The 25,589-nt window shown below is 25.8% G+C and overlaps 1 protein-coding gene across 1 annotated transcript in view; it reads left to right on the forward strand.

Moving 5' to 3' along the window:
- Nucleotides 1-25,589, forward strand: part of LOC101239974 (lysosome membrane protein 2) — a 66,559-nt gene that overhangs the window by 11,005 nt on the left and 29,965 nt on the right. The window contains exon 7 of the mRNA XM_065811283.1: nucleotides 3,281-3,350. Coding sequence (XP_065667355.1) covers nucleotides 3,281-3,350 — 70 coding nt within the window. The remainder of the gene's footprint in view (nucleotides 1-3,280; nucleotides 3,351-25,589) is intronic.

Here is a 25,589-nt window from a genome sequence, read left to right on the forward strand (position 1 = left end):
TATTTTTTTAATACCAGAACCATTGGAACAGAAAACTTTAGCTAAAACTAAAGTTAAAAAAATTAAACTATGGTGCTTTTACCAGTCAGTTTTATCAAAGAATTTCAGAAATAAAGTAAGTTCAAAGAAAAAGTGGAAAAGTTAAAAATTGAACAACTAAAATAAAGAAATATTTTTATAGCTTGATTGCAGAACAATTAAGTTTATTACTAAATTCTTGTTTAAAAAGTATTTTCATGACATCATTCAAAAATGTTATCTTTTTAGAAGAAAAATATTAAAATAATATTGAATGCACACAACTATTTTTATTGATTAAAAATTTATTAGACATAAAAAGTGTTTTTGTGCTATAAAATTTAATGGTTATCTTTCTAGTTAAGTCTCAAAAGTTTAATACTGTGTCTACCCATGTTGTCAATTAGACTCAGTGTCCCCTATGCATCTTACAGCAATAAAACAGAGTATAATCTATGATTTTATATTTATTTTTTAATGCTAAAATTCAGCAAATAATCTCAAATCAACATTATTTATGTTTTGTAAATAATATTGATTTGAGTGAGAGATAACATGCTAAATTTTTATGAAATGTTTTCTAAATAATGTCACTAGGTTTTAAAATTTTTTTTAAAAATATAAAGATTGTAAAAAAATTAGAGATTTTGTTTATAATCAAAAAATACATTTTTCAAAAAAGTTTTGCAACCAAAATTATCATACTATAAACTAAGATATTTTGTACACTTTTGTATTAAATTATATCAGAAAATATCAAAAAATCACATGGAATTTATCTTTTACTGTAGTATTTTTTTTTTAAAAACATCTTCGCTTCCAACAAGGCTGCAAGCAGCCACTAATTAAAGTTGGAAGTTACTGGGAGAGAAAAGATGAAGATTGTAGAGCAAGATAACGATTGACAGATGACTTAAAGGATTGCAAATTATTTGAATCAGGAAAGCAAGATGAAGGAAGCGAATTCCAAAGAGCTGATGTTCGAGGAAAAAAACTAGACGAATAAGCGTTTTTGGAGCACTTAAGAACAGTCACAGAAAAAGGATGAGACTTAATTGAATGACGAGTAACAGGAGAATGAATTTTAGTAGATGGCACAAGAGACGCTAGCTCTTTAGAGCAGTGCCCATTATAGTATTTGTAGAAAAGAGAAAGAGAAGCAACATTACAACAATGTGATAATGGTTGGAGGTTGGCTGCCTATCCATGGCTGCTGAATATATAAATATATATATGTATGTATGTGTGTATGTATGTATGTATGTATGTATGTATGTATGTATGTATGTATGTATGTATGTATGTATGTATGTATGTATGTATGCATATATGTATGTATGTATGTATGTATGTATATATATATATATATATATATATATATATATATATATATATATATATATTTATAAATATCTTCACTTCCAACAAGGCTGCAAGCAACCACTATTAGAGTCTGAAGTTACTGTAGAAACGATGGAGTTTATAAAGCAAGATAATGATTAACAGACAACTTGAAAGATTGCAAATTAAAATAAGAATTAAAATTGATATAAAAATATATATAATATTATGAAATATGTTACAAAAGCTGTGTATGTGAGTAATTTATTAGTTAGCCTAGATATATATGGAGTATATTAATGTAGTTATTTTTAGTTGTTAGTCAGGTTTGTAGCGAGCTTTGTAATTTAATAATAAGAATTTATTTTCGTGGTGGCACTTTAATATAATTTTGGTTCCTTTATTTAACAGTTCTTCAGGTTTTGGATATGATATAATAGTAAATTTCTCATACAGACATAGTGGGCATCTTTTTGAAATATTTGATTAGGGGGTTACAGACTTGAGAATAGACCATGTTAGCATAGGGGTTTCATTAAAATTGTTTATTAAATCCCAGATGTAGTTTGATAGGGTGGTAGACTTTTTGTATTTAATATTATTGAATGATGATTTGTGGTTGTTATATCTGGTATTCCACTCACCTTCCGTTAATCTGATATAAACTTTGTTGGGTTGTTTTTTGCTGCGATGATGCATTTATATATAATATTTGTGGATTTGCACTTACCATTCAGGGGGCATTCTGCTTTGTTTCGACAATTGCATTTTGGATTATTATTTTCAATTCTTGGGAAGATAATTTTTTTGTTGTGGTTTTTTCTAATTTTTTTTATATTTTCAGTGATACTGTAGCTTACTTTTACAGTGTTTCTGTTTAAGATTTTGTGAAGTTTGTGTGTCTTAGGGAAGTTTTTTTCTAGTAAATACAAGAACATTTTTGGAGACGTTTTGATTAAATGGGGGGTTGAACCATATGATATTGCGTTGAAGGTTTTTTTGGGGTGTTTTTTGTTTGATCTGATATTTAAGGGAGACATCAAGGAAGTTAACTGATTTAAGATTTGTTTTTATGTCTATTTGAAATCCAACATCTTTAAACTTTTGGATTATGTTTTTTTGCATTCGCTCCATTTCTTGGCTGTTAAAATTACGTATTATCAACATGCCATCATCACGGTAAAGCCCTATGTCAGTTTTTATTATTATATTAGATAATTCAGTGAGTATGTTGATTCCTACAAGTTCGCAAATTTCAGCGCCATCGTAGCTGCTTATTGTTACATGGCAATGCTATAAATTCTTATTAATAAATTACTAAAAATAACTACATTAATCTACTCCATATATCTCTAGGCTAACTAATAAATTAATCACATACACAGCTTTTGTAACATATTTCATAAAATTATATATATTTTTATATCAATTTTAATTTCTATTTTTTAATACACAAATAATACACATTATCACATAAAAAATATTTTAAACAACATTAAACATATAACTATTTCACAACTATTAGCCAACTAAAAATAAATTAATAATATTATTAACCTAACTACTAATCAATTTCCGTTCCGTAACAATCCAAAATACAAATATAAACCGTATTATAAACATTAGCATTTAGCTAATTCCTGGTACTGTGGGTAACAGTAACATATATACTATATAGCTCTAGTTTATCTATTGAGCACTCTTTTAAGTATACATGATTATACATGATAATATATGATATTTTCTTTATTCATATATATACACTTATGTATATATATATATATATATATATATATATATATATATATATATATATATATATATATATGCATGTAAATTTGTATGTTTATTAGTATATTTTGAATATTTTACAGTAAACGATTTACAAATAGAACAGTTAAATTTAAGTTTTGATATTTAGATGGCTCTCATACCCAGCCTTTTCTTGAACGAAACAGCAAAGTGTATTTGTTTACAGCAGACTTAGCAAGGTATTTAAATTCTTAATTTGTTTAATTAAACTATTATTTGTTTTTATTTTTTAGCATTATTTATGTTGGAGTTGTTTACTGTTAATTTTTTTGCATGCTAATTTTGTTTTTTTAAAATTGAAATATCAGTAACTCTTTTTTTGTTTTTGTTTTGTAAATTTTAATTTTCAATTTTTTTTTCATTTAATTACATTGTTTTCTAAAATTATTCAATGTTTGTTAAGTATTATGATTTAAAATATTTTTATTTTTGTTTTGACAGCGAAATTCTGTTGATTTATTTTATCAAAATAAATAAGGACCGCAATAAGAAATGAATAATTGTTTAAATTTAGTTTGGCAGAAAGGTTCTTGTAGATTTTTTTCCACTGCGAAGATTGTATTTGTTTATGTGTTTTACATTATAAAGGTTTATAAATACATCAGGAGATAAATGATTTTTACATTTAAACATGAAACATGAGATATTATAAACATTTAGTTTGTATACATTTAAGGCTTTCATTTCTCTCAGAAGTGATTTTGAATTTGAAAATCCATTTACAAAATTAATTAAGCAAGCTGCATGTTTCTGATGTTGATAAAGAGTTTTAGGTGTAGTTTAGTGCGCGCTTCCCCATACAATATTTGCATAATTTAAAATAAACTAAATACCCTATACAAGTAATTACAATAATAACTAAGTATATTTTACAAGTAATTATGTTTTAGCATGCGTTAACAAAAGCACAACATTTTTTACATGAAAAGAATACGTCTGCAATCACCTTAAAAAAAACCATGCTTTAAAAGTATGGTTGCTTTCTTGTATAGTGTTTTTTTAATTTTTCTCATTTTCCTTAAAGGGAAGTAATGTTTGTTTGCATATTAAAACCACTTTTGAAAGTTTTTTTAAAATTATTTTTTAGTTTTCCTGAAATATATATCATCTAATAGAATATATAAAACTATTATGTTTATTATAGTTTTCTTTTATTATTGTGCGTTTAACAACACCAATAATATGATATTTTCATTTACTTATTATTAAATACTTAATATGATATTATCATTTTTAAAAGTTTAAAAAAGAAATGTCTAAAAATATTATTATTTTATTTTTAGTTTCTTTTATATTTTAAATTTTATGTTTCTTCATAGGTTTTTTATTAGTAAATAAATTTAACAAACTAAATTGAGAAAAATTCACTATTTAGTATCAACGGGTTACAGTTGACAATCAATAGGTCATTGCATATTAATTATTAATTTGTGCGCTTTGCAAATGCGTAAAAAATTGTTTTGAAAAAATAGAAATTGATAAAGTTCAATAAACATCTTGATATATCTTATAACTTGTTAACTAGAATAAAAATCATCTGAAAATAAAACTCTCATAATTGACATATATCTCGTAAATTAGAAGTTCGCCAATAAATTATGATATGAGCATTGGCGTTCATTTAAAAAAAAACAATTTGTTGTGCCCTGATGTCAATAATTTGATATCAATAATAAAGTCGGCCAATATATCCATACAAAGTTATTATTTCAAAGAGAAATATTATATTTTTGAGGGTTTTTTTTAAACTAAAGGTAAACAATCATTATATTTTACAAAGAGCTGTCAGGATTCGTACGATATTTAAACTTGTTCTTAATTTGGTCTGTTTACTTCAGTAAGTAAACAACAGAAAATTAATTGATTTAAAATTCTTGGCTTTTGGTTAATAATTTACTATACTAATTTACTTCAATATTTTTTATATAACAAAAGTATCTTTAATGTAGATGACTGTTGTATAACATTTCTTCTAGTGTTTTTAGAAACTTGAGGTTATGATTAAAGTTTTTGTAAATTAAATTTTTTTAAATCTCTTATTAAGATTTATTCAAAAAGCAAAAGAGGACATATAGCACGGATCACAGATCCTAGTTATGTCAAATAAGCTTTATCTTTTAAAGATTTTTTATAGAAATTTTTCTATAAAAAACTCTTAACAAATTTTACAATTAACCTGTTTTTAATACCGATCATGGCAATTAAATTAATAGTAAAGTTGTTGTTTGTGCTGAAAATTGATAATATATGCAAATGGAAACCAACTGGATTGTTATCACCAAAGGTGATAATATATTTTTAAAACATATTTTTCTTGAGATAAAAAACAAAATCTATATTTTGTAAAAAAAAATTACAATAAAATGAAATAAAAAACATAAAAAAAGTATATCAAAAGTTCTTATAAAAGCAATTTGAATTTTATTATTATATAGCTTTTAGTAAATGGTATGAAGTTTAACGAAACTTCATTTTAGCTTTTAGAAAATAATTAACATTCAGAACACTTCTTAAAACTTTCAAAAATCAGTCATGAGAGAAGGAATTCGACCAATGAAATGAAAAATGTAACAAAGTTATTATTGAAAACACTTATTGCATATTAATTATACCTTAATTTGTTATGTACTCTATTTATTTGAAAACTCAAAAATGTGACTAAATAGTTAACAAATAAGAAATGATGTAGTTAGTTTCATTATTGAAACTACCCAATAAGCCAAGTTGTCTTTTAACACAAAACATCAAAAAGAATAATAAATAGCATAATGGCGTAACATATTACAGTAAACTTTCAATAGCTCAAACCTCCATGAACCAAAAAATAAGCTTGTTAGAGAATGTTAGAGTTTTTGAGAGTATCACTATGATCGGTTCAAATTTGGATGATTTGAAATTAAGTTTTCTCAAAGACAACTTAACCAATTGCAATTATTTTCTTTTTATAATGATGCTAACATAATTAATTTTTATTTCAATAAAAATGAATATAGCCTTAACATTACAATGTGCAAGTAATTTAATTTTTTGTAATGTACCTGCCATTGTCTCCATATTTTTCTTTGCCCCACTTTTTTAGTAGCATTAACCCATAAATCTCAAAAATTTTCAATACTGTTTTCATATTTACCTCTTTCCCTCAATATTTCTTTCACAATTGCCCTTTAAGATTCGATAACTTGCTACTCGGGACAGTTTGGTGGATTAGCATCCTTTGGAACAAAATTGACTCTTTTTTTGTTATAACACTGAATTACTTTTTTAGAATAGTGGATCGATGCCAGATCTGGCTGAAATAAGCTTGATTATTTGTGCTTTTTAATTAAAGGAAAAAGTCGTTTTTTCAAGCGCTCACTTACAAATAGATTTGGTGTCAAAGATTAGTTTGTTATGAAAGGTGAGCTTTTAAAACCTCAATTGCAAATTGTCTGCCATACAAGGAACTCGAAAGTGATTTTCTTACTTAAATTACCTTGAATTTGTCAGAAGCTTTATAAAGTTTTGACTGATAATAGTATTGATTACCTGGAAGCATCGAGTGATCTTTTTTACAGTTAGTTTCATAGTCTTCTAAAATGCATAAATTTTTTTCTGTTATTCATTAAAGCAAATTTTTAGCTAATCCAATTGCCTTGATTTCTCCATCAAGCGACCTTTTTGGTGTTTTTTCTTGTAATATTCTTTCAGATTTTTTTTTTTGAATACTCTTTGAATGAATGCTTTAATGCATTTAAACTTCGTAGCTAAATCTTGTTGTGACTGAGTCAGATTTTGATAAGTTGAGTCAACTATTGATTTTGTCTTCTTTTTAGAAATAAATCTTGATTTTCCACCACTTCCCAATTTTATTTTACAGTTTTGTTTTCCTTATAACATTTTATAATAATTCCAACAGTTGATTTTGAAACTTTACATGCTTTTGAAATCATGGAATATGAGAACATGGATTTTCTATGTAAAACTTCATTTTTTTTTTTCTTTTGATTTTCTGACACTTTACTAAACATTGGAAAAACTAATGAGGAGTAAACAAAACTACACTTACACACAAGAAAACTAATCATGTTTGTTTATGCGACACAATGGTCGCAAAAAGTGACCAACGGAGCCGTCCAGTTACGTAGACCTGGTAGATGTGAAAATAGAAGTAGATTGTAGATGATGTCATTGAGTGAGAGTCATATATGAATGCAAAGACTAATCTGCAGGAGGAATAAAATGTTAGGTCTCATGGATAGGGTGAACAATAACTCACGCTCTAGTCATCCTAAACAAATGATGAAACAATGGTCTATGACTAAACAAGTCAATATAGATCCGCTGGTTTATAAACGGCAGCCATGGCTAAAATTATTGCACCATACAAAAACAATAAAATAAAATAAGTAGATAACAAAATAATAAGAAAAATTATAAAAAATGATAGTACGGGCAATATAAAATAAAAAAATAGACTAATAAATGTGCTACTATTTATGGTCTAAACTCTAGGTTATAAATGAAAACTGATAAACACCTGTGTGAGATAAAAGTATATAAATGTCGTTAATGTCGTTAGAAAGAAAATTATTGGCGATTACGTAAGTGGAATGTCACAAAAAAGTATTTGTGATAAATATCGCGTGAAAAAATGGACCGTATCAAGACTATGTTCCAAATATCGTTCTACGGGGAAGTTGGCAGCAGATAACAAAGGTGGAAGACCGCGTTCCACCACTTCTAGAGAGGATTCTATGATCATCAGATCCGTCAAGAAGGATCTCTGGATATCATCAGTCGAGATACAAAAGCAATTAGAGCTGCCTGTATCGGACCAAACAATCAGACGATGTGCTGTTGAAGCCGGGTTGTTTTCTCGACGCCCTGCAAAGAAACCGCTGATTTTACTTAAAAACCAGAAGAACTCCTGTTTGCTACATCTCATATTGACTGGAATGTGCAGAAATGGCAAACTGTCCTGTTCAGTGATGAATCAAAATTCAACATCATTGGGAGCGATGGCATTTGCCATGTACGTCGACCGGCTGGAAAATGCCTCGATTTACGTTACTGTCATAAGACTGTGAAGCATGGTGGAGGCAATGTAATGGTCTGGGGGTATTTTTCTGCTAACGGTCTAGGTCCAATACATTGAAACAATGGAATAATGGACCGTTTCATGTATAAAAATATCCTTAAAGATGTTATGTTACCTTATGCTGAATGGAATATGCCAATAAAATGGGTTTTTCAGCAAGATAACAATCCCAAACACACTGCAAAAGTAGTCAAGCTGTGGTTTCAAGACAACCACCTATCGGTGATGGATTGGCCGCCTCAATCTCCGAATCTCAACCCTATCGAGAACCTGTGGGAGATCGTCAACCGCAGAATTAATTGTGAAGGTGTTTGTAATAAGGATCAACTGTTTGAACAAATCCAAAAGGCCTGGGCAGCGATTCCACAAAGTTTCATTGATCACCTGATCAAATCTATGCGTCAAAGATGCAAGGCTGTGATTGACAACAAAAGATTCGCCACGAAATATTGATAGCGAAATACAGCTTGTTCAACATTTTGTCGAGTTGTTTTGTCCAGAAGGAAATCAACTTTTTTTAGTACTTTTGATTAATTTATTAATTTTCGTGTACAAATAATGAACTTTGTGATGAATAAAACTTGAAGAACTTTGTCTCTAAACAGTAACATAGTTATTTCTCTAAATTGAAAAAATGCAGCACTTTTATATAAAGAAACTAAATTAGCATTATTTGGTTGCACTCGTTTTGTCCGATACTGTATATATATATATATATATATATATATATATATATATATATATATATATATATATATATATATATATATAATAAATCTTTTTTTTTTTTTATGTATATATACGTATATATGTGTGTGTATATATATATATATAAAATGAATGATATTTATTATTATTATTTTTTTGATGTATATATATATATATATATATATATATATATATATATATATATATATATATATATATATATATATATATATATATATATATATATATATATATATATATGTATATATATATGCATATATATATATGTGTATTTATATGTGTATATATATATTATATATATATATATATATATATACACAACCCTTGGAATTAGGAAAATTGAGGTCGGCAACAATTTGCCGACCTCAATCTTTTAAAGGTCAGCATCAGGTCGGCAAAAAAATTTGATAAAAAGGTTTTACCATAAAACATCAAAACAAGGTCGGCAATTTATTGCCCACCTCAAACACTTTTAGGTTGGCATTGCCGAATGCCGACTCTAATTCCGAGGGTTGTATATATATATAATGAATGATATTTAGTTAATGTATTTTATTATATATATATATATATATATATATTATATATATATATATATATATATATATATATGTATATATATATATATATATATATATATATATATATATATATATATTTATATATATATATATATATATAATTATAATGAATGATAGTTTGTTAATGTTTTTTACAAAGAGTGCTCAATGTTTTTAGTGATTGTGCAGTTATAAATTTGCAGCACTTAAAATAACAGCTGATCAATCATCAATGATTGTTGACTTTTAAAAAAAATGATATTTGTAATTCCTAAAATTAATTATGGCTGTTAACATTTGCAAGTCAAACTTTGTTATATGATATTTTTTCATTTAAAAAAGAACCTTAAAGTTATTAAATTAGCATTCTTTTTGTTATTAGATTCTTTATGTTTTAATGCTAATTTATGATTGCTAAATTAACCATAGTTTTAAAACCATAGTTCATATTAAAAGTGGTAATTTAAAAAAATCACAAAATTTATTTTAAATAGCAAAAAAACTGAATAATAAAAAAAACTACTGTTTTTGATTAATGGAACAAACATAACATCAAGCCTTCCCAGGAAGCATGTGCAATCGCACGCCTTGTTCGTCTATGCAGAGTGGAAAATAGTACTACAAAATTGTACCATAAATGTTTTTTGTTCAAATTTCAATTTCACTACTGAAATTTTATTTTTAATTTTTTTAATAGTTTAATAGTCAATCTTTACTATAATGTAGAAATTTTACCTAATTTTATGTAAAAAGATCATTTTTGAAGCCCTACCGTTTCCTATTTTTGAAAATTTTCAATTTAAACTTATTTGCATCATAACTTTAAAAGTTATTTTTTATAAAACTTTTTATGAATAAGTATAAAGTATTATATATTTTTGAAAGCATCATGTTATGGAGATTTTAGAACAAATTCATTTATTTAATTATATGGTTTTGTTTACAAATTAATTGGACTATAAAGTAAGAAAGAAAAAAAAATTCTTAAAGTTCATCAATAATTTTGGCAGTCACTGACACTTCCCGAAATAATAGCTTAGGTGTCTATAAAAATGATTTATTAAAAATCAGGTACGAATACGTGCGGTTTATAAAGTTATAGATAATGAAAGTAATAAAAGTCAGAAAACCGAAAACCGCTTTTTATTTCAGACTATTACATATTGATATTACATATTTCCTACAACCTGTCTTTACAAACATGGTCAGCTAAAGGTGAAGAAAATAAACAACAAAAGAAACAGCGTTTTCGTGAACAGCTAGGGTTAATTGTTGACAAACCAAAACAAGTAAGTGGTAATACCAATGATGGTAATACTGCTAGGTGATTTTTTTACAATGCAAGCTGCTCCTCTGAAATCACCGGAGTAAATGAAAATTTGGTTAAGCAACTTTACATAATTCTACAAGCTCTCTCCTCAGGTGTTATGATAAATGCTGAAAGTTTTGGGACATATGCTACAGAAGCTGCCCACATTTATGTGAGTAATTATAGCTGGTACTTTATACCATCTTCAGTACACAAAATTTTACTTCATGGAGAAAATATCATAAAACATTTTGCAGTACTGCCTATTGGTCAACTTTTAGAACATTTTATGAACTCTTGAAAATATGTCATGTAATTATGTAAATGTTTAAATATACGCAAATTAATTAATTACACGCAACTATTAAAAAATCAAATTAGTAAAGCAGTTAAACCTAAAATAAGGAAAATGTTTGTTTAAAAGTTTAAAAAGTAAGTTTTTTTTTTTTTTTGTCTAGAGATTAGCCAAAAGCTTGTAATAATGTTTTTTTTATTATATAAATTTAATATTAATATATTTTCCAAATAAATAAGCATTTTTTGTCGTTTCTAATACTTTTAAAGTTTTTAAATAAAATTAAAAAGAACATGTTTAGTTAAAAGTACAAAAAAAATGAAAATTGTGAGGTTTTTGATTTTTATTTACAAGTTTTATATTAAATTTTTTTTTATAAAAAATATTTCCTTAGAAGCCTCATATACTACTCTACCTTTGTGCAAAATTTCAACACTTTAACTTTAGTAACAAAAAAGTTATTGATTTTTGATCCAAAACAGACCTTTATTTTCCACTGTGCTAAGCTTAAGATAATTTTTTTAGACAATTTGATCACATTTTTATATATTAGGCGTTTTAAGAAGTTTTGAAAATTTTGTCAAAAAAAAAAAATATAAGTGTATAACAAAAATAAAAACATTCTTTGTTATACTACTTTTTTGCGACTTTTTTTATTCAGTATAAAGAAAGACTTACTTAGTCTTTCTTTATACTGAATAAAAAGTGCGAATAATAAAGAAATACTTTATTATTCGCACTAGAAATACTGACAATTTTTAAATTTGTTTTTCAAATGTTTTTGCTAAACTTTACTATTTTTATTAATGCACAAGAAAGCAAGAAAACTAATTGCTATTTATTTGAAAGAAAAAAAAATTTTTTTTTCATGTAAAAAAATAAAAAGTCATAATATTCAAATATAAAATATTTGGTTATTTTGACTTTGTTTCAACTTTTTTTTAAGTTTTAAAATACAATTTTTCAAAAAGAGCAATTGTTATGTTTGTTATCTCTAGCAACATGTATTAATGTTAGAAATTAGGCAATATAAAATAAACAATTTTAGACATACATCAAATGTGATAAATACATTTATAAAAGAAGCCTTGCTATTTTTTTATTTAATTTCTTCCATCATTACAAAATTTATTAATTAAATAATATATTTTACAAATAAATAGCAATTTATTTTCTTATTTTCCTATTATACAAGTAATGAAAAAAAACGTCAAATATAGCAAAAACATTTTTAAAAGTGAAAAGACGTCAAAGCAAATAAACGTAAAAGAAAAATTTCTCATTGTTCTAGCATACATAGCAAATTAGTTTGTTAATTATACAGACTGATAAAAATCGTGAATAAATTGCATATCAAAAATAATAAATTGTTATATAAGATAATAGCTTTTTACCCTCAAGTTGTATCAAACTTGGTAGCTAAAAACAACAACCACTCTAAAAAGAGTACAAAAGTTTTTTTTTTAATTTTTCTTTTTTAATTATTAAATTTTTCTAGTTTATTTAATTATAACTTGATATTTTGTTACAATTTTGTTTTCTTTTTTTAGGATTTTTTTTAGGCTTTAAAAAAGTTAAAAGATGTGAACTGTTGTGTTTAGTGTCTAAAAAAATTACTTTAAGCGTGGACAAACAAGGCATGCAATTGCATGTGCTTCCCAGGAAGGCTTGTAACATTAATTTTGTAAGAGCCTTCAGTTCGAAAGTTAATCAACTGTAAATTAAAAAATCTGAAAAATAAAAAAGTTAAAGAGGAAAAAAGGAAAGAATGCAAAATGCGAAAAACATTTCTTTTAAAAGGAAATCAGTATCTGAAACACCCGCTGAGGAAAAAGTAAAACTTATAAAAGAAGGAAAAAGAAAAAAATCAATAAAATTTTCTAGATATTATTGTGGGATTGATATTTGGACAAACAAACAGTTTGATGTTACCTTTATGCAATTCGGTTAAAGTAAAAATTTAAGGAAAATTTGATCAACTGGAAAATTATTTAGTCATCTACTTTTCAATTTTTATCACTTCTGCCAATCATTGTTAATTGGCAACCTTCAAATAATTATTTTGAGCTCTGAATTAATAAGAAATACTTATCAAACTTTAACTTCTTTTTTCTCCATTTCTGGATTATCATTTTCTAATCATCCGGAAATAGAGAATTAACAGATAAAGTAAGACAAGTATTTTTTACTATTTCTTTTTTACATATTTATATGTGTGTGTTAGTGTGTTATATATATTTATTATGTATGTGTTAGTTTTGTCAAATTTATTGATAAAATAAGTTTTCTAATTAAACTATAAAATAAAAAAAGTTATAAAAATGTTTTGAGATTGCTTTGTCAAATTTCAAACAGTTTCAAACAGTTTTCAACTGTTTGTTTAAATTTATAAGAGAAAAATATATTATAATAAATGGTGGGCATAATAGTTTAAATGAATCCAAGTAAATTTTAGTGATCATTATTTTGCAAGTTGCAAATTATGCCAGAAAACCTTTTCAGTCAGTGAAAATGGAGCTAGACAAGTAAGTAGCCATCCAATTAGCAAACTTTAAATGCCAAGGTTTAAAGCAGGAGATGTACTATCAAAATTTATTAAAGTTAAGATATAGTATTTTAATTAAAAGCTTCAAATATTAGTAACACCTCTCTATGAATGATTTCGAATTTTAAAATTCAAAATCATTCATAATTTAAAGGTGTTGAATTTTGCTATTTGCATCAACCAAAAGAGATGGTAAAATGTTTGTTCCCAGATTCAAATGTTGCTAAAGGATACAAACAAGTGAAACAAAGTCTGAATACACTATGCAGTATGCAGGCTTGGACAGGAATGGCGTGAGATTGCATGCTGTAATTGACCACACTTATAATATTTTTTCTTTATAATTTAACCACAACAGTTTTGATATTTTAACAATTTAAATCCTATAAAAAAACTATATATATATATATAAATATTATAAATAACTTTTAATTGTTGATCTTTACTAAAGTTTTTACTTTACGCGAAGGCTTTAAATAAAATAAGAAAGCAATTATAATGATTGTTTAAAATTAACGTATTTTGTGTAAATTAACAAATGTTATATTTAAATTTATTTTATGTAGGCATGTTTTTTTTATGATAAGTTTAAATATAATAATCTGTTTGAAACTATTTTTCCATGTCTTTCTAAAAATCTTTCGAAAGATTATTTTTTAAAATACTTTAAATAATAAGTTAAATTAAATCTTCTGTTGCAATGGAATGGTTTAATTTTATTATTTTATTTTTTTTTTCTATTTTTACAAAGAATTGTTTAAAACTTTTTCTTTTTTTTAACTTGACTAACTATTCAATTAAAATACTTTAAATTATGAATAAGTAAAATAAAACCTTCCGTTGCAATGGAAAGATTTAATTGCTTTATTTTTTTTTTTCTATTTTAAAAAAAAATTGTTTAAACCTTTTTTTATTTTTTTTACTGGATTTACTAAATCAGACCATGAAATAAATAAAAATGGCTGTTTTAATTAGACTATAATATTTTTTTATACCATTTTTTTCCTCCAACTTTTTGGAAAATATAAATGTATATACAATTTAAAAATAATATATATAACACTTTTTAGTAATTTAAATAAAATTTGTTCATTCATTAAACAATCATTAGTTAATTTCATTCAACAATCATTAAACAACCATTAGTTAATAATTTGTAAAAGGGTTTTTTTAAACAATCAGAAGTAATTTGTAAAAGCATAACTTCAATAAAACATTTTAAAAGATAAATTTTTAAGTAATTAGTTTTAAACGCAATTAAAAATGCAACAAAAAGTAATTATCGCTTTGATATTTAAAAAAAATTTATTTAGTGCTTATATATTTTCATTTTCGTAAAGATTTTCTTTTTTCATTATTTTATTATTTTTGCTTTTTTCTTAGTTTAAGTTTAGCTAGCGTTTCTTTTTTTCAGCACGTCTCTAAAATGATTAAAAATCATCTAAACATCTAAACAGTTGTGGTTAGTAATCAAGAAATAAAATCATTTTTATGGTCAGCAATAGTGCTTGATCGCATGCCATTCCTGTTCAAGTCTGAGTATGGCATCTTTCAGTATTTAAAAACATTATTTTTGGAGGGTTTAAAGAGTTCTGTTTTTACATTTAAGTTTGATGAATCTACAACTCAGCAACTTAATAAAAAGTATGATGCTGATGTACAATTAACACAAGTGCATTAATATTGCATACTGCAGAACAGTTATTGTAACACATTGTACTGCTGAAAAATTATTAAAACATTTTCATGAGCTTGTAGAAAAAGTTATACTACATATCGGTATGGATGATCCTAATGTAAATATTAAGTTTGAGAGACTTTTAAAGTTGTCAGAGAAAATAAAAGGTTTGAATACCCTTTGGTTCATGCCTGCTGCATGTTGTTTATAACACATTAAGAGCAGGAGTTTATGTTTTCAATAACTACCAGAGACTTCTGTTCTAATTCTATTTTAATTCTAAAAGAATTTAGTTTGCTTTCAATTCAAATCTTAGTAGGATAATTATCTATTAATAAATTTTTCATAAAATAAAAAATTTATCAATTTTGGTACTTTTTTCCATGTTTCTATAGCTTATTTTCCTTTAAAATCTATCATATAATAAATTATAAATATAATATGCATATAATAAATTACAAGTATGTTTAACTTTGGTACTTTGTATTATACAGTATAAGACGTAATAATGTTTAAATTTTATTTTGTTAATTATCTATTTTAAAGGGTAAAAATGTCCTAACTTAAATTTGAAAAATTAAATCAGGAAACTCATTCTTAATTTTATACTGTCCTAAATTTCACTCTAATTTGTCCTAAAAAGTCAACAAAAAAAAATCTCATAAAATTTGTTGAAAAATCATAAAATTTTACCCTATTTTAGGAGCGAGAGTCTTGTTAAACTTTTTAGCAATAGAATAACATGTTTGTCTGGTGAGTCATGAAGAATGGTAATTAGATTTAGAAAAGTTATTAAGATTTTTAAATCTGAGAACAATGTGCTTCGGCATTAAACAGTTTTTGCTTCAATTTCTTGCAATGATAAAAAGTTTTAGGCAAGTTTTAAAAAAAAAAAGCGATAGCTAGTGCTGCTGTACATGTGCATGGGAAAATTATCACAAATGAGACTTAACTAGTATTGTTATCGCCTTTGACTAATCAACTAATAGACTAAAAGTTAACTAGTCGAAAATCGAAATTAGTCAACTGTGAAAAATCTATTAGTCAATTTAATTCACTATAGACTTATTACTTGACTAAATCAACTTTAGTTGATTTAGTTAAGTAAGAATCTTAAAATCCCTATATCTTTTTAATTAACTTTTCAACCTTTAAATTGTTTATTTTGTTTTGTTTATTCATTTCATAACAGTAACATGTACTATTATAACTATTGCCTAGTTTTTTGTTTACTCTCTTTAAGTTCATCACATGTTTATTAGCATTATTTATACCTAGTTAAACATTTGGTTATGTATTTAATTGATTTCTTTTTTTCTTTTGTTTACTCGATGCTTGTGATTTTCATTCCATACAGGGCCATTTGAAGATGGCTTGGAGTCCTGGGGCAAAATCAAGTTGCAAAGCTCCAAAATCTAAATTTTATCTATAAAATCACAATGCTAGAATGATTAGTGTTGACTTTGACTAAATTGACTAGTCAAAATTAGTCTACTTAAAATGATCAAACAATCGATTATTTCTTAATCGACTATGAATTTCCTGCTAATCGACTAAAAGTTGACTTAATTAAGTATTAATCTTAAAATCTTAATGTCTTTTCAATCGATTTTAATTTTTGTGTTTTCGTTTGTTCATTTAATAACCATAGCATGTACTATTATAACTTTTACATACTATTTTTTGTTAACTCTCTAACTAAGTTTTATCTAATTTGCATTTATACCTAATCAGGCCTTCTGAGGAGATGCGTGCGATGGCACCTCTTATTTGATCATGCATATAATTTTTTTTGTTGATATCTTGGCCGCGATTTTTTTGTATATATTAAAAATGGCACATTTTAAAAAGGCGCTGAAAATCCAAACTAAACTAAAATTAAAATATAATTAAAAAATTAGATTAAAGTGAGATTAAAAAAAAAAAATTAGGCTTATAAAAAAACCTTTAAAAAACAAATCTTTTTTTAATTCTTTTTTTTTTTTTGCAACCTATCATTAAGATTTTTCTTTTATAAAAAAAGTCTTTTGTAAAAAGTCTTTCGTAAAAAAAACTTTAACGTCTTACAGAAAGACATTAAAGCCAGTTTTTTTGTACTAATGTGTTTTGCATTGAAATCTCCGATTTCTATTGTTGCAAAAAATGGAATGACTTCACAGCGAAAGGTTTAAACTTTTAAAGTGATTTTACATTAATAAAGTTGTTGTTGTTTATATTTTTTTTTTACGACTTAAATCAACACGTTGATTAAATGTTCTTTATAAAATTAATCGTAGAAATAGTTATAAACGATTTAAATTAGTAAAAAATATTTAAGATTCAGTTAAAAATAATGTAAATATTTATGATTTATTGATTGTAGATGTATAAATAAATAATAATAATAAAAAAAATTGTTGCATTTATCAAAGAAAATGTTTAATTTATTAAAGAAAATGTTTTTTAAAAAAAAGGTTTTAGTTTTAACGATAAAGCGCTAAAGGTTTTTCGCATTAAAAAAACAAAATAAATTGAATTATAGAAATATTTATAAAATTAAATCTATATTAAAAAAACATGAACAAAAAAATAAAAATATAATTACATATATTATATATATTTATTATTAAAATATATTAAAATGATTATAAGAATATAATATTCCTAAATTTTAATGTGTTTATTATAAACAGAAGTAAATTGCAACGTTAAAACTTTATTTAAAAGCGTTTTGCGTAAAATAAAAACATTTATAAAGATCAAAGTTATTTAATATATATATATATATATATATATATACATATATATATATATATATATATATATATATATATATATATATATATATATATATATATATATATATATATATATATATATATATTTATATATTTATAGATATTTATAGATATTTATATTTATATATATATGTGTGTGTGTGTGAGTGTGTGTGTGAGTGTGTGTGTTTTTATTTAAGTTATTTACTTAACCGAATGTAATTATAAGCATAATTATGATTTTTAAGCATCATTTCATTTAGACTTTCAGCGCTTTTCTAAAACTCGCCATCTTTAATATATGCAAAAAAATTGTGGCCAATTTATCAAGAAATAAAATTATATGGTGGTCAAATAAGAGGTGCAATCGCACGCGTCCTCAGAAGGCCTGCCTTATTAAACTTTTGGTTATATATTTCATTTAATTTTTTTTGTTGTTCTTGTTTGTAATTTTTATAAAAACTTTCATACGTTCCAAGCTCCAAAATCTAAATGTATCTAATTCTAATTTAAAATCTAATTACACAATAACATTGTAAATATGATTGTATAGACTTTTTGATATTTAGCAATTATTTAAGGCAGTTTCTAAATCATTGGATCTGGGAATAAATTGTCCTGTTATCAGAGTGACTCTTTACGCATATTGTTTTGCTCCATTATTATTAAAATGGAATGATTTAAAAAAAAAAGAAAGTGAATATAAATTACTTTATTATTTTTATTACAATTTATTTCAAAAAAATAAATTATTACCATATTTCGGCTAAATTGACTTAATCAATTTAAAATTAAATCAACTTAATCGATTTAAAAAATGTATCAGTAAATTTTAGTCAACTTTAGCAAATGGGTTATTCCATATGAAATCACCTAGTTTTTTAATAAGGGAGTGTCCATAATTTATGCAACACAAAATATACTTAAAGACAGAAGTAGGAGATATTAAGCTCTTTTACATTTTTTTTTTAATTAAGACTCTGCGAGGGTAAACTTTTGATCTTTTTTGTTTTGTTTATTGCGAAAGTTTGCGTTATGTAATTTATGGGCGATTCCCAGGGTACCACCCCAAATTTGCTTCAAATTTTGACCACCCACAGCTTTCATGAAAAAAACACAATCCTGAAAATTTCAGCTTGATTGACCAAACCGTTCAAAAGTTATAATTGAATCAATATTGACCAAAATCAGAAAAATTTGAGTATCTGGAGCTTACAGTAAATTCTTTTGATTTTTAACATAACTTTTTAAATAAAATATATGATCACCTAAAATATTTTACGGTAATAATTTTTTACCCAAATTATCTATTTTTGCAGGCGTTTTTGACTGATTTTAAAAAATATTAGAAAAAGTTTTGGAAACTTTAATGTGTTACAGTTCAACACCAATAGACAAGCTGTGCCCATTTTTTGTTACTTTTGTGTACTTAAAGTAACCACTTGAGGAAAAAGTTAACACTTGCAGCAGCTTGTTAAAAAATCACTTTATTAAAAAATACGATAAATTTTATTCATTTTGTAGGCATAGAAAGTAGCGTAGACAGTTTAAATAAGTTATGAAACTTTTTACTGACAAGGCTCTATATATAGACAATTACCAAAAAAAAATTAAAAACCTATACTCTTATGACATGATTGTAGCCCTATGACTTAGATGTATATTTTTAATTTTTCCCTGAATAAATATAATCAGTTTTCCTTAAAATAACATTATCAGTGTCTTAGCCTAATTTATTTGATATGATTTTATAATATGTATTTGTTTAATTTTATGCATATAGTATAATTATAATGATATAATTTTCACATGGTTATAATTTGAGTGTAAAATACTTCAATTGCTTTAAGAGTTAGTATTAAAATCTAAATCTGCACAGTATTTTCTGGATTTTATTATTTTATTTTTTAATATATATATTATTTTATTTTTTAATATATAATATAATATATATTTTTTAATATATTATAATATATAATATATTTTTTAATATATTTTTAATATATATTATTTTATTATTTAATATATTTTTTAATATATATTTAATATTTTTTAATATATAACCAAAAACTAAAAAGTTTTGTGTATGCAGAAATAGTTATATGTAGAATCAGTTTATTGGTTTCATTTTAGACAGTTTTAATCACATTTGTACTTGAGACTTCATTTTTGCTGATTTTATTACTGGAAAAATATAAAAAAGTTTTTTTTTAGATTATGTTACATGTTTAACCTCGATTTTAATATTTTAGATTAGTAAAAAATGTCAGAGAAATGTTGTGTGGAAAGAGTTTTAAATCAAGATTATGATAAAATGTCATATTGTAGAATGTAAGGAAGAATAATAAATATAGGCTTTTTCATGTTTTCACCATGAAAAAAGCTTATATTTCTAGATATGAAGCACTTCAAAAATACTGTTGTGATCCATTTTAAGTCCACAAGAAAAAAATTATCAAGGGATTGTGTAAAGTCAACATATCAATAGCAAATCAACTTAAGATCAAACCTGGTCAAAAAGTTTGTCCTAACTGTATGAATGAATTCAAACTTGAAAAAATTACAGAAGTTTGAACGAAGAAAAAGTTCAACTACTAACACTAACTTTTGATAGTTAGTCAATTGAAAAAACTTGCAAAATATTTTCAATACAGTTTTAAAACATTTTGTTAAGAAAGCTCGAAAGTTAAAAAAATGAAAAAGAAATACTTGCTAAATCTGAGGCTAAAATAGGACAGCCTTTAGAAAATGTTGTTAAATAAAAAGTCATTGAAGTTTATGAATCCGAAGAGTTCACAAGACAATGTCCAGGAAAAAATACTTTGTTTCTGTGCATGTAAATAATGTAAAAGTTCATAAATATCTTGAGTTTAAGAAGTTATACCCTACACACAGTTAGATTCAGCAGTTTCTGTGAACTAAGGCTGAAGTTAGATTCAGCAGGTTCTGTGAACTAAGGCTGAAATGGGGCATCACAGTTGACAGTAATGGAAGTTACTCAGTTTGAGTATGTTCTTATCATCAAAATGCTAAGTTGATGTGCGCTGCTTTACCTAAGGGCCATTTAATATATTACAAAGATTTGATAAAAGTATGTGTTTGTAATATAGTTTGTCAAAGCTGCATGTTTTATACATGTTCTAACTGCCTTGGTTAAGTAAGTTTGAAGATTTACTTGGAAAGTTTGTTTGAAAATAATGATTTTGATTTTGATGATCAGATCGCATACAAACAATGGGTGTCAACTGATCAAGCTGCACTTGTCACAGTCTAAACAAGCATTATTGAGTTTACTGAAACTCTAAGCGAAACTTTGTATGACCTTTGTCACCACCTTTTTTTCAAAGAAGCATAATCCTCCTACTTATCAGAGGCAATAAAAACATTAGATCAACCTATTTGTCTTATTCTTATGGATTTTGCAGAAAGCTATAGTTTTCTTGTGCAAGATGCTGTACAAGGGTTTTACTGGTAAGCTTATCAAGCTACCTTACATCCATATGCTGTTTATTGCAAAGATGAAAAGAATCAACTCAAATGTGAATGCTATTGTACAATTTTTGACCATTTTCACCATGACCAAACAACAGTTTATTGTTTTCTCACAAAGTTACTCCTTATGATCAAAATCAAACTACCCACAATGAATAAAGTAAAATACTTCAGTGATGGTGCTGTGTCACTGTACTAAATTAAAAATGTCTGTTAAACTTAATGTACCATCTTTAAGATCACATTATAAATGCTGATAAATCTTGAAGATCACAAAATAAATACATCCCATGGCAAAAGTCCATGTCATGGAATAGGAGGAACTATAAAAAGAGAAGCAGCAAAAGTAAGTCTATGAGCACCAAATACAAACCAGATTCTCGCACAAAATCAACAGTTTTGAAGGGCTGAAAAAAACATTAAAGGTGTTAACAAATTTTAAATTTTAAATAATGATTTCAGTAACCATGAAATTTATTTTAATCTTAAGAAATGATATGAAGAGATGAGCACAGTCCCAGGCACAAGAAGCTATCATAGTTTTGTACTAGGTGGAAAGAAATTATTTTTACGGAGAATTTCTAGCGACTCTGTCTTTGATACCCATTTGCTAAATAAACTTGGCAAAAAAAGATCCTTCAAATGTTTAACCTGGTAAATACAATGCATGTTTCTAAAATGATGAATGGTACATAGGGTTTGTGCTTGAGATTTGTAATGAAAACCAAGATGTTAATGTAAAATTCATGCATAGTAACAAATTAAATTTAAAATGGACTAATGATGCATGATCAAGTCAGTGTTGGGTTCCATTTGACAAAGTAATATATCAAATAAGTGCTCCATCCATTAAGGGTAGAATTGCTCGTGACTACAAACTTGCTAATAATGATTATGACAGTATTATGAGTTATGTAAATTAGAGATAAAGAAATTAGTGTACTTGTGTTTTATGTGTATATAAACTTCTTCTTTCAGCATTTTTATTTTTTTGAAATATAATATAACTTGCGCTATTAGGTATCCTTTTAAACTAAAAAAGCATCGCACTCAAAATGCTTAAATTATGTCGTAAGATGAAGTGTGTAGGTCTTTAAAATTTTTTTTGGTGATTGTCTTTTTATAGAACCTCGTCAGTAAAAAGTTTCATAATTTATTTCAACTGTTTACACTATTCTCTATGCCTGCCAAGTGTATTTAGTTGATTATATTTTTCAAAAAAAGTAATATTTTAATAGGCTGCTGCTGCAAGCTTTAAACTAACTTTTAATTCACACTTTCAAATTTTTCCACAAGTGGTTGCTCTAAATACACAAAAGTAGAAAAAAATTGGTACTGCCTGTCTGTGTAGGTATTAAACTGCAGCACATAAAAGTTTCCAAAAATTTTTCCATTATTGAGTATTATTGCAACATTAGGGTACAATAACTCATCAATTCCTCAAAGCCAATCAATAATACCTGCAAAATAGGATTATTTGAGTTAAAAACTATTAACATGCAAAATTTCAGGTGATCACCTTTTTTATTTACATAGTTATGCTCTGTCAAAAATCAAAAAAGTCTACTGTAAGCTCCAGATACTTAAATTTTTTTGATTTTTGTAAATATTAAATCAATTATATCTTTTGAACGGTTTGGTCAATTAAGCTGAAGTTTTGAGGTTTGTATTTTTTTCATAAATACTGTGGATGGTCAAAATTTGAAGCAAGTTTGAGGTGGTACCCTGGGGACCACCTCAAACTTAATTACTAAATGGTAAAACCATTAGGTAATTAATTACTAATTAATTACCTAATGGTTTGATATGGAATGACCAAAATGCATTAGTCAATTTAGTCTACAGTTGAGTTATTTAAAAGTTATAACAACACTAGACTTAAGACAGATTAGAATAAGATTAAGGAGATTGAAGATAAGGCTTTTGGTACGATTGGCAGAAGGAAGATTAGGTATTTGTAAGATAATATTAGGATAAATTCACCAAAAAAAACATCTAATCAAGCTCAATGAGATATCTACCCTTTTCAATTGATTTCCTTTCTCTTTTAGACAAGGTACAAAAATGCATCATAAAAATAGTTATACCTGTGCTAGCAGCCAACCTTCAACCATTGTCACATTGTCATAATGTTGCTTCTCTTTCTTTTTTTACTAAGTACTATAATGGGTGCTGCTCTAAAGAGGTAGTGTTTCTTGTGTCATCTACTAAATTCATTCTTGTGTTACTTGTCAATTAAGTCTCATCCTTTTACTGTGACTGTTCCTAAGTGCCCAAAAAATTCTATTTTGTCTAGTTTTTTTTCTCGAACATCAGTTCTTTGGAATTTTTTTTCCTTATATAATTTGCAATCTTATAAGTTGTCTATTAATTTTTGTCTTGCTTTATAAACTTCATCTTTTTTTTTCAGAAACTTTAATAGTTGAAACTTTGTTGGAAATAAAGATATTTAAAAAAAAAAAAACTCTTGCAAAACTTGTATTATTCCATTGTAAATTATATTGGGTTTACTATTCAACAAGAGAGACTATTTTTCTCTTTTTAGTTTTTCTATGTAATGTATTTTGAGTTTTTTTTTTACCACCTTGTGGTTATACCCATTTATGGTTGCCTTATAAACAGCTGATGTTATTAGTTTTGAAATGTTAATATTTGATTTTCTGCTAATGTTTAGCATATTTTAGCTGCTTTTCATGAAGAAATTTGTGTTCTAACAATGTCAACAGCAGCATTTAAAGCGTGTACACGAAATAAATTAATAGTAGCTACAATTCGATAGCAAAATCGTTGCAAATACATCCATACACTGTTAGTCGTGTTATTCAATGTTTTTCTCAAACAAAATCGATCGAACTTAAATCTGGTGGTGTAAGAAAGGAAGGTTTTAAAGATATAAAACTAGTTAGAAAACTGGTTTACAGTTTTAAGAATAACCTAAGGGAATGCGTAAAAATGTATGGATTTTCTCATAGTTTTGTTGCAAAAGTTAGAAACAAATATGGTTTTCATTCTTTCAAAGCACAAAAAGCGCCCAACCGTTCTGAAACTCAACAAAAAAGTGCAAGAACCCGTGGCAGAAAGTTGTATGACATTTTTATTTCTAAAAATTTCTTTATTATTGAAGAGGATGGAACTTATATCAACTACGATCATCAACAAATTTCTGGTGCTGTTTATTATATTGCCAAATATAGGGGAAAAGCAGATAAGAAATTTAAATACACAAAACATGACAAGTTTGCTAAAAAAGCTTTGATTTGGCAAGCTATTTGCAGTTGTGGCAAAAAATCAGCACCTTATATTTCTCAGTCCACACTTTCTGGTCAAATGTATGTTGAAGAATGTTTACAAAAACACCTTTTACCTCTCATTAAATCACACAATGACAGACCTGTGTTCTGGCCTGATTTAGCTTCAATTCATTATTGTAAACTAGCTATAGAATGGTATAAAGAGAATAATGTGAAATTTGTGCCTAAAACAGAAAATCCTCCAAACTGGCCAGAATTGAGAGTTATTGAAAAGTACTGGGCTATTATTAAAAGAAAAATGAAAAAAACAAAAGAGCTTTGCAGAAACATTAAAGATATTAAAATATCATTTAAAAAAGCACCAAATAATTTTGATTCTTATTCTGTGCGCAAGCTTATGGGTACCACTAAAGCAAAAGCTCGAAATTTTATTAGATTCCCACAGGAATAATTTTTTTTTTTTTTAATGTTTGATCTTCTTATATTATTGTATTAAAATTATTACTTGGTTCGAAATAAAAATTGAAGAGCACTTTTTTGTAGTTGTTTTTCTACTTTCACATTTATTTTGTGTACACGCTTTATTTCCTAATTTTTTTTTTTTTTTTATAGCCCTTACATTTATTTTCTAATTTTTTTTAGCCTTTTCATTTATTTTCAGCTGCATATAACATATATATAACAGCTGCTATTGACATTTTTTTCCTAATTTTCTAACTTTGCGAG

This window comes from Hydra vulgaris, chromosome 12 (genome assembly GCF_038396675.1).
Source record: "Hydra vulgaris chromosome 12, alternate assembly HydraT2T_AEP".
In the NCBI taxonomy this organism is placed as follows: Eukaryota; Metazoa; Cnidaria; class Hydrozoa; order Anthoathecata; family Hydridae; genus Hydra; species Hydra vulgaris.